Source organism: Mastomys coucha, chromosome X, assembly GCF_008632895.1.
Source record: "Mastomys coucha isolate ucsf_1 chromosome X, UCSF_Mcou_1, whole genome shotgun sequence".
Classification (NCBI taxonomy): domain Eukaryota; kingdom Metazoa; phylum Chordata; class Mammalia; order Rodentia; family Muridae; genus Mastomys; species Mastomys coucha.
The window spans coordinates 4639849-4651642 of record NC_045030.1 but is presented as its reverse complement, the minus strand read 5'-3'; the positions used below and the strand labels follow the sequence as shown (position 1 = coordinate 4651642).

The window sequence follows — 11794 nt, the reverse complement described above, 5'->3', positions numbered from 1 at the left end:
ATATTGTTGTTTGTCCTAAGGGGCTGCAAACCCTTCAGCTCCTTGGGTCCTTTCTCTAGCTCCTTCAAGCCTACACTCTCAAATCAGTATCATATACATCTTCAGAGTGAAAACAAATGCAGTGACTACATATTCAGGCTATGTCGCCAGCACTCTCCCAGGCATAATGCAGAACATCACCAGACAGGGTCATTGTTTTTAGAAGTGTGAGAACAATGAATAGACAAAGAAACAAAATTACAAGGTGTTACTTTTAGACAATAAAATTTTAAAGTGGTTTAAAGCATGCTGGAGATTGGACAGCCAAGGGAGACCTTGGTAAAGCAGGACACTGTGAAAAAGGACCCCTGGAAGACATTTCAGTGGTGGTGGTGGGAACCATGTAACAGGTAAAACTGTTCAATCTGTTTTAGGAGTTTACAGGTATGCATCTCAGGTTTTCCTTTATTGCGCAGAGTAATACAACATGTCAATGTCAAGCTTAGCTTCACAAAAACGAAACAAACAAACAAAAAACTAGGAATGGGCGGTTTTGACAAACAGAGTCAAAAATTACATCTAAACAATACTCATTTTTGCTACAAGTATGTTCCAGTGTGTGGAGCATAGTTATATAAAAATTAATTGTTTATCTGACATTGCCATTTAACTGAGCATACTGTATTTTAGATGGCAGTCTTAGCTTAGAGAGGAGTGAATGATCTTGAGTACTATGAGTTGTATTTACAAAGGTGTTAAATACTTAAGGATCATCTAGATAACAGTGCTTTTAAGTGTAGCATTTGAAAAAGTCTATTTAGGTTACTTTAGTACTATGTTTTAAAAAGATGTATACAGAGGAGGAAAAGATACCAGTAGTTTTATAAGTATTGCTTTCTCACTAATCACAGAAAAATACAAAAACAAATTTTCTCGGGAGGAACATGTGTGCTTCTTGTTTCTGTTTTTAAAGATGTGTGCATTATGGAGCAAACATTGTGTTGGGAGTAGATTTGTTGGGAAGTACTTAATGTGGAGGCCTTATAAAGGAACTCTAACAGCACACTTTTGCTTTAATGATCTTACACAGGCTTTCTCTGCATTCTTGGAGTGATGGACCTTACAATAATCATTGTATGCATCTCAGATGTGGAAGCCAGGTAGTAGTATCTTTTTTTCTTGCTTCTATCCTGATTTTAAATGAAGTTATATAATAGAAAATCATTCCCTAGAGGAGTGCTGTTCACTAGAAATGTCAGCATTGGGAAAAATGTCCTGCCTGTGCTGTCTAATATGGTAGCCACTAGCTACGGACAATATTGAACACTTAATGTGAGGTTTGAGGTTAGTTTGACCAAGGAATTAAATCTTTAATTTTTTTAAAGTTTAATATAAATTTAAATCGCTATGTGTAGCCAGTGGCTCCTGGATTGATGGAGCAATTGTAGGATATTGTCCATTTAGAGCATCCTGCAAAAACAAATTATCACAGCAGTGCTGAATTTAAAGGCCATTCTGAACAAGCAGAGAATAATTTTATTGCCTTTAAAACAGGAATGCAGTTCAGATGACCTCCAAGGTCTCATCCTGCTTGAAAATGCTCTGCACTTAGAAATTGTAACACGCTGTGTGTGGGCTGCATATTATTTCTTTTTGTATTTTCATTTTAAATCCTGCAATGCTGGGTAGAAAATCTGGCAAAGTTTAGAAGCTCCAATTGCATGGCTGAAATGAAATGAACTCCAAGGGACCTCCAAATCCTCCAGCACAGGCACAAGGACACAGCTGTCAGTCATTGACTGCCACCACCTTCTCAGCATTCATGTCAAGAATGTTAATTAATCAGTTACACCTCTTTCTGTTCTACACCACAGACACAAGATTCTCCTCCACATAGGACTCAAAGTAGCTATTGATGATGTTAATGACCTAAGTAAACTTATTCCTCATCTGTAATCTCTGTGACTCGGTGGGCTCATTTTATGGGTGAGACAATTTATCCAAGATGACACAGATGGTTTCTTTGAAGCCAGTTGGTAGAAGGGCTTTCTGGACAGCCAGTGCAGCATTGTTAGACTCTCTGCTTTCACTTCACCATAGCCCTCCTTTTGGAATTTTATTAAACTAAATCTTTTCATAATAAGAGTGGTCCAAGACAATGGGCATGGTGAGACCCCAGCGAGACCTAGGTGGATAAAGTGAGCTGTAAAAGTTCCCTGTGCGAATGTATGTCCTTGTAAACCTGTTAATCAAATTAACTCATTACAGATTTAACTTTGGAAGTAAACTTAATTTAAACATGTTGTATAATATGCTTTAACTTTTCAGAAATATAGACTGTCTCCACAGATGAGATTTAAGAATTTTTAAGCAGTTCCCCTAGTATATATATGCAACCTCCCTTAACAGATCTATTTGAATCATCTTTGGAATTTCAATTGTCCTCTGGTAAAAAATTGAGTTTGAAGGGAAATTTTACTATGTCTTTTCCTAAGGTGAACATTGGAGAACTTCCACTTTCTATTTTACATATCTAGATCTTTAATACTCAAAATGTGGTCCATAAGACAATGGCACCTGAATTATCTAGGTTCTCATTAGAAATTCCAACTCTCAAGCTTCATCTCAGAACTCCTAAAACCAAAGTTTCTGTAACAAGATACTGAAATGAACACTAAGTCTTCAGAGACTAGCCTCAATGACAGAGCAATTGCAGCTTTAGCTAAAATTAGGGTTCTGCTGCTAACTGCATCACATCAACCCTGAAGAAGATAATTATGATACTAATTATGATATTTATACCACATTAGACACTATACTAAAATTCTCATGTATAATTTAATGATCACAATGATCCTATAAAGAATTAACAGATAGTCCTTCCCAACTTACTTTACCACACTATGGTGATTAGAAGCTAGTACAACACTTTCCAGACTTCCTTGAAGCTTTAGTAAAAGAATAGTAATAAGTTACATCTACTGAAGACTTGGACATACAAATGAAGAGCATAAAATAGAAGCCATTGTCTGAAAGATTGAATCTTCTGTTCCATGTGCAGGTTAAAGTATTTGTTTCAGCTAGTGCATCTGATTTCAGTGGCCCTAGATACCAGGATGTGGGTGGCTGTATTTGTCATTTTTCTGGCTATAAAACATCTACAGTGATTTGGCATATAAATTTTGGCCTGTGATGTCCTTGCTATGTGGTGCTCCATGACGATTCACTGTATCCCATCTCCCAAGAGTTTTTAATGTCTATTAAACTCTTTCCAGTATCCACTTAGGATGGAATCTGTTGTTTGCAATTAAGACTCTGCTAGTACAGTAATTGAGATCAGCTAAATCCCTTTAAAATGGAGAAGCTAACCTATAGCATGTGTATATTCAGTTTTCCATAGACATTTTCCAAGGAATATTGCAAAGCAAAATCATGTTAATATTTCTTAGCATACTAGTGGTGAAGTTGACCAATGGCTTCATCTGAATGGGATGAATAACGTCTGCCATTAGATTTGCCATGAATCTTAGAAATGTTCCATACTTCTAAGCAAATTTATCTCTATGACCAAACTCAAACAGAGAACTACAGTTCTTTGGTTAATGTACAAAGAAAAGAATAAAAAAGGAGAAGAGTCGAAGAAAGAAATGATATTTTTGAATGCCCATTTTGTGCTAGGCGCTGAATTAGCAGCTCCCATGAACACAGACGTAGTAATAATAGTTCCTCATGGCAATAAGAGTTTTGATTAGAATTGATGAAATTGGGAGAAGGTCAGTTTTACTTCATTCAACTATACTATGCATGCTAATAAGAAATACTGGCTTGTGATCTTCCTGAACAAAACTAGAGATCAGGTTGGCAAATGGCTCCCAGGTAAAGACAACATGCAGGTAAAGATAACATGCAGGTAAACACAGCATGCTGCCAAATCTGCAGACCTGTGTTTGAGCCCCAGGACCCACATGGTAAAAGCAAAGAACTGACTCCTGTGAAAAACTCTTCTTCCCCCCAATTACACTCTTTGTTAAGTGTGTGCCACCCATGCACACTCAAGAATTAATGAATATAATACAATTTAAAAATGTAAAATAGATGCCAAAAGAGTAAAGTTGGATAACCTTGGATGCTTATTCTTTATCCCAAAGCATGAATCACCAAATTGAAAGTATGCTTAGAGTTTCTTACTATCCCATTGCCCCCTTCTTCCTTACCATGATTGTCCACTTTCTATTTTCTGCTTCTGGGAACACTAATGACCTTGGAGAATAAAACACTTCGTCATCCACTTCTTCTGGCTTTCTAGGCAAGCAGTGTAAAAATGTCCAGTCAGACGCAGCCACTTTGGCAGTCTAAAGAGGTGGAGATAAGATCACATTTTGAGTAAGAACTCTTAAACCTAGCAGCTGTATGCAGCTTCTTTGGCATGTAATAACACATTTGTCCTGGCATGATGTATCACTACAAAGCAAAGGGGCACAGTGAAGGTTTTATTTGAAGACGCTCAGGATAATGCATGAATCCCTCCAACCTATGGCATTTTGTAGTCACTCATTTAAATTTGGAAAATCATCACTCCAACTTAAACCAGTCAATTTACTTTTCTGATATTTTGCCTGGCAAGGCAATGGACATTTTAGTAATGAACCTAGTTAATATATAGCTGATAGCAAAAGTTGCCAATATACCAAGAAGTTACTTCGATGCAATGGCATGATATTTTGAGCTGTTTTTCAAATTATGAGTTTTGGCATTTGAAGTATACCTTGTCATGAATTAAAATAATTTTGAAGAAAGCAGTGAGGTAGAAGTGCATTAAAGAGGATTCTGAGCACTCTGCACTGCTTACTTTCTTCAAATGCAAATGTGCTAGCACTCTCAATTTTCACCCGCAGTTAATTCCCAAAAGTAACACCCCCCATCCATTTCCGTTTTTCACTTACACATTTAAAACTACATTGCCTCATACATTCTTACCTCAAAATTACTGCCTTTGTACTGAAATTTTATTTCACTTCTAAGTTGAGAATAATTGAGCTTCTAAAGTACTGGCAAATGAGATGGAAAGGAAGTAGCGTTTATACCTGTCATATGTCAGGAAAATTATTATTCTTCCAGCTTACAGTACTGGCACCAGAAAATTGCCCAAGCCAAGCATGAGGCAAAGTATAGGTAAGTTAAAATAGCTCCACCAAATATTTGAAACATATATGACAAAAGATTAACCATGGCGTATAAAAAGAAAATCTCATACAACCAGTGATAAAGGGGAGCAGATAAGAATCAAGTAAAGATATGACAGAGATATAAAGACATAGAAACGGAATGACCAATCAATATGAAAAATGCTTAGCATAATCAGAAATAAGGCCAATTTTAGAAATCACAAGATGCCATTTTCTTTTCAATCTACAAGATGTAAAATGTAAATAACAAAAAATGGGATGTGTGAAGAAAGAACTATAATTTACAACTGGAAGTGTTTAAACTATTCATCTTGTTTGGATGAACATCACTGGTATTTTTTTCAAGTATATAGGACATCAAAGAAAAATTCTTTCTTCAGAAAATTATTCTCTAGTAAAACTTCACAAAGAAATATGAATAAGGTTGTTCTGTGTAGAATTGTTTGAAATTAAGATTTTTTAAAATACATTAATAAGAATCATTGTGGACAGATTCACATGTACTTTAAATTCTAGGTGCAATACTGCAAAGAATAAAATATCTAATAAAGTTATCCTCTGGGATTGAATTATGACTGGAAGCAGGTGTAGGGGATAGTGGTGATGTTTCTCCATCTAGATGCCAAGAGTAAGTTCACTTTGTGGAAATGGGATCATTAGGGTTTGTGCTTTTTGTTAACATGCATGCCATTCCTTAATAAAACTTTTTAGAACTTCTTTTTAAACTACCTGGGAACTGGAGAGATGGGCCAGCAGTTTAGAGCACTGACTGCTTGGCCAGAGGAGCTGGGTTTGGTTTCTAGCATCTATATGGTGGTTCACAGCTGTCTGTAACTCCAGCTCAAGGGCATCTAATGCTCTCTTCTAGCTTCTATGGGCACTGCATGCTAGCAGTTATACAAAAACCACAAAAAATATGAACAAAGTAATAGAAATCATTTTCTATTTATTACATATCAAAGTTTATTACATCTCAAGTAGCAGAAATGTAGATAGAATGCAAATTCCTACGTACATGACTCACTGAATCAGAGCCTCTGGGGTTGGGACCATCCACTGAGGATAACTATACATACTGGTCATTCTGATGATTGCTCAAGACTGAGCATAGTGTGTGCAGAGGAAGGTATCATTCAATGGTAGCGTTCTTTGCCTAACTTGGTCTAGGCCCTGGGCTCCATGCAGATGCCCAGCACTGCAGACAACAAACAAGAGGTAAGAGAAGAGAGGGAGGCAAGCAGGAAGGAAAGACTGATAATCAGCTTTTCTGATCTTCTAGGAAGGCATTAGATTGAAAGGGTGTCCCTTAGGGTCCCTGGGGACAGTTGGCAAAACTGCCATGGATTTAAGAAATATTAGAAGATAAAAATAAAAGCAAGAACTAATATTGCAAGCAGTTATGGAGCTTTTGTTATGGAAGAAATCTTAAGAAATTGTATACACCTGAAGTAACCCAGTGTCTCTGAACTTATGCAAGATAAAGCATTTTGGAACTTGTTAGAGAGGGAAAAGCTTGCTCTTCTACAGGCCAGGTTTCAGATTTGTCTAGCATAACTGTTTTTTTTTCTATAGAATATCACTAGTCTTTGGGAGGAAAGAGACCTTGTTGGGTTGCAGTGAGTCCTTAATAGGGTATTAAAGGTCAGTTGACTGTCCCTAAAGTGAATGAATGATGAGGTAGTTCTAGTTTTTATGAATGCAATTAATGAACCTTCAGAGAAGCATCAATTTGTACCTTCATTGTAACCTGGTAACCTTGGAAAGCTTGAAGACGCTTTTTCTTCTCATCCTCTTGTCCCATGCTTATCCAAGTATCTGTAATTAATACATTGCCTCCACGTGCTGCTTCCAATGGATCATTTGTCATTGACAACTTGGTACCATTCTAACACAGAGAAGTTTGCTGGTTAAAAGAACAGAAACTTCATGGAACAGAGAAAGACAATTAGAAGATTACAAATAAAAAGCATACCTCCTTGGCATACTGCTCTGCTAGCTTGACTATATTAGGATCCGGTTCATAACCCTGCAAGAAGAAACATTAGCTGTTATTTAGGTGATTAGTTAGTTTAATTATACATGACACTATTTAATGGTTCTTATATTTAACAACTATCTAGTATGTCTTAAAACAAAACAAAACAAAGCCTAAGAATAGGCTCTTTCTTCTATTTTGAACAATTGTAGCTTATCCACATTCAGTAGGGCACATTGAGGCTTTCATGGTGTCCTTTGGACTATCTCTGCCTTCCTCAGTCGTAGAGACAAATATAGCATGGCACTTTCTATCTCATACTAGACCTCTCCTTGACCTTTTAATGGCACGAGAAGGCTATATGCATAATTGCATAGCCTAATGCATTTTTATCTATGCCTTTGTACACATGGCTCTCATTTTTGTCTAACATGCCTTTCCTCACTCTTTCCATAGACAAGTTTTGAAATCTCAACTTTAATAACTACTCCACAGAAAAGCCCACTGTGGCCACTCCAGCTAAATACAAATGGGCTCCCGCCTTATTCTTTTCCCAGAGAGTGGGACTAGCTTTAAAATGTCATTTATAAATATGTTTGGAATAATTTGGAGAGCTGAGCAAGGTGACTATAAAGAGGTAGTCAATCTTAGGACTGAGTGATTTGGCACCCTGGGAGTCTTGCTTACTTACCCTAGTCCCAGCTCTAATGGACATTCTGCAGGCAGCTAAAGTAGCTAAAGCTATTGCCATGCTGCCATGATCAGTCTCTCCACACCTTCCTGTCTGTGTAAATTGTTTAGTACTTGCTTCTTATGTCAAAGGTTGTTAATAGCCTCAAGCCTCTCTGCCTACATTCCTTGCTTCCATCTACTTTAATTCCTCTCAATATACTGCCACAGAAATGCCAACCATCTTCTTGTCCCTTTATATATTTTGCCCTTTTCTAAAATTCCAGCCTTTGCTCCTTGAATATCTCCTCCTGATTGTCTTCATCAGAACATGTCAGTTCATGAGCTCATATGGAATTCGTGTCAGTTCAAACCCCACAGTTATATGCACCCTCCTCCATCTTTTAATGTTTTGAATTCATAGCACCTATTATGAATTGATTTTGTACATTTTAAGTATGGGTTTCTACTGAATGTTGTGATATCCCTTTCACACCTCCACTGCTATGAATAATCATGATAAAAGGACTTACTTCTTTAAGTTGCTATGGTGATGCCAGAAGGTGGCTTTCAACTGTCTGCCCCCTTTGTACACTGCCTCATTTATAGAAGGTCACCTCACTCAAGCAAGCACACCTTTCTAGGGCCCCATATATTCAGAGTGATTAATAGGAAGATATTAAAAGCAGACCCTTTCCGCCTAAGCTCAGACAGATCCAAATGACCATTCCACATATACATGCTCTATAGATCATCTGAGACTGCGGGTTAAGTCCACATCATGTTCAACTTCTCCTTCTGAGCACTCCTGTTTCTTTACCCTGTCCTTTCCCCGACAGCCATTGATTTCAAGGACATACTGCCATGGGCATATTATACATCCTACTCACTAAACTCTCAGATTCTACTTTCCGAGAAGCTCAGCTTATGACAGGCATCCCCAGGTCTGTTCAGCTGAAATCTGGCTTCTTTACACATCCTTGTCTACCATAGTTCTTTTGGAGGAAAGAAACTGCCAAGATATTGATTAGGCTAGCTGTAGACATTTTAAAGCAAGCTTTGTTATGTTCAAACTGCTATGAGCTTTTGGAGTATGGTTTATGGGGCTTGAGGGGAACATAATTAATAAAGGTTTGTGAATTTGGAAACTAATGCTGTGAATACTCATATAGGTAAACATACATAAAGAGCCATAGATATTACATCAGGTGCCTACTGCTCTGAAAATGTACTCTTGCCTTCAGGGAGGAGGAATTGGACTCTCTAAGAGTAATCATTCTTAGAGAAGGAATCAATAAGTACTTAGAGAACTGAGAGAGAGGCTTGGAAATTAGAAAATGAGCCAACCTTGCCCACCCCAAACTGTGACTTACAAGGCAGAGAGAAATTCTTCACTCACATCTCAGTTTTCAATACTAAATCACCCATTGGCTTTTACTTAAATTTTAAAACCAGATGAAGAAGGTGACTAACAAACCAGTCTAAATATTCACTTAGAATAATGGTAAAATCATGATCATCCATGGCTTATGGAACACTGTAGAAAATCATGGACAGAGTAAGATTTTTTTGGAACATGTAAGTTATTCTTGGTTGAGGCATGAGGAAATGGATTACTTATGATTTTAGAAACTCTTCTGTATTTCTTAAATTTACAATAAATCTAGCTTTATCTTTAAGGTAAATAGTTCTTCTAATAAGAGAAGACTTACAAATTGATGGACCAACTTCTGCACTATCAGACTTGGCAGCAGTATTTAAAAACAAAACAACAACAAAAACCTTGCTCTCACAAAGATTTAAGTGGATTTTGCTACACTTTATCATTAAATGAGTTTCCATATATGAACATTACTGAAATTACTCTGTAATATTGGAAAATTTTCTTTTAATGTTAATAAAACATTTTTGACATGTAATGCAATGTTTAAACTGTGTATTTCCTCAACAGAATGGAGCAATTCCAAAATCTCCTTATAGCAGGGAACAATTATTTTCAATGCACATTTTCTCCGTAAAAGTAAATGCATTCACATTTTCTTAATGTGGAGCCTTTCTGCAGACTAGCATTCTAGTGAAAGTGTGCTCAAACATGTCACAGTTGAGCTTCTTTTCCAGTGCATGTAAGATGAAATGAGCAGGAGGATTGTTGGAAGGGCCATCTCTCCGAGTCACTAAAATTTGCTGTAATAGGTGAGCCTCCAGAGCATGCTATTATTACAAGTGCTTGCCATTTGTTCTACAGCATGGTGGGCGCATCTGGGCAAATAATGCCCTTGGAAAAGTTACTCTCTAGAGGTAGGGCATAACTCAGTGGTAAGTACTTAGGTAGAATATATGAGGCCCTGGCTTTGATGCCACGGCAACACACACACACACACACACACACACACACACACTCTCCAATGGGAACCTCAAGATGTAACTTTATTTGGAAATAGGGATTTTGCATATACAAGCACTTAAGCTGAGGCCATGGTGAGTGGTAGTAGGTCTAAATTTAATAGGCCATTATTTTGAAGAACAGGGGCATTTGCACATAGAGAAGAAAGTAGAAGAAACGCTTGGAGTAATTCAGGAAGAAGCCACTTAAAAAATGGAATGTGGCTAGGCTTCGCCAGCGCCTAGATCTCAGGCAACATGTGATTTCTGGGCCACCTAATTTGTTCTAACTTGTTCGGGCCTAGGAAACCAAGAGAGAAGGATGCATTGACCCAAACTGACTCAGCTAGAACAGGAGAGAAAATGATTTTATTTACTTATTTGGAACAAAACAGGTCACACAAGTGTGTTGTCAACACAGAACTTACAGCTTTTTTTTTTTTCAGTAGGCCACTCTCTGGCTACCAGGCTGCTCTTCTCATTGTAGGTGCCAGAGAACTTGCTACTCCACTTTGCCTGTTGTCCCTTCAGCAGTAACTGGTCCAGAAGGATGAAAACATGCTCTCTGGACTCCAGGTTGGGACAATTCTGAAGCATACCTGCCACTCTGGAGCTCATTTGTTTTGTCAAGTTAAGATTTGATATGTTGGGTTGAACATGCCACAGAGCTAGGGTGACCAAATCCTCCTGACTTTCTAAATACTCTTGAAATTTTAGCATTGAATGTTTCTCATCTTTGGAAATACCCCAGGTCTAGGAAAACCAAGATGTTTGGTCCCTATAAATAGTACTCTTCCTTGATTTTCCCTTTCCCTGATCTCTTCCTACTACTTCCCTATGAGTCTCCTAGGTATGGTTATGTTAGTAGGAAACTCAACTGAAGACACTGGACAGAGGTGGGGTGGTGAAACATTCATGAGATACTCAACGGCTGGGTGGTCACTACTGGAGAAATCCAGAGAGTCATCTTTACACTATGTTCCTGGTAGTTGGTAAATATACATCTCAAATTCAAGAAGCAGAAGCATGAAGAAAATAATGAAGTCCCCCTATATTCATCTCAGAATGAGCTTCTTGAAAAACATGAAATATGTGCTTGGTGAGCAATACACTGACAGGACATGTGGTCGTGGTGACCAGTTTTGTCCTAATGTGAAGGCCAATTTTCTGACCGCAAATCAACACTTAGTTTCCAAAATGGTTTCTACTCAGGGAAATTTCCTTTTTAAAAGACTCCTGAAAGCACATCAGAAGCTGAATAAGAAACATAATGGAGAAAAGGGAACAGTAGATCTGGGGTGATTAAAACCTCAGCAGATCCTTTAGAGTTGTCTTGTGCTTGATTTCCTTGTAGGGATAATTCCTACCTTTCCCAAGTCCTGTTTATTCTGCACAGAACAAGGAGATCATAATGTAAGACTACTTCTAGGAGGATGTATATGTTTTTACTTTAGTGAATTTATTTATGCATGTATGTTATTATACAGATCAAACATCTATGTGTTAAGAAATTCAAACCATATAAAAGGACATCCCAAAGAGAAGAAGAATAGGAGGAGAGAAAGAGGAGAAGGAAGAGGAGGAGGAGGAGGAGGAGGAGGAA

The 11794-nt window shown here is 37.7% G+C and overlaps 1 protein-coding gene across 1 annotated transcript in view; it reads right to left on the bottom strand.

Moving 5' to 3' along the window:
- The window catches only part of Otc (ornithine carbamoyltransferase), a 49078-nt gene that overhangs the window by 2383 nt on the left and 34901 nt on the right, over positions 1–11794 (bottom strand). Inside the window, exons 7-9 of the mRNA XM_031372012.1 lie at positions 7138–7191; positions 6901–7050; positions 4194–4331 (exon numbers count right to left, since the gene is read on the bottom strand). Coding sequence (XP_031227872.1) covers positions 4194–4331; positions 6901–7050; positions 7138–7191 — 342 coding nt within the window. The remainder of the gene's footprint in view (positions 1–4193; positions 4332–6900; positions 7051–7137; positions 7192–11794) is intronic.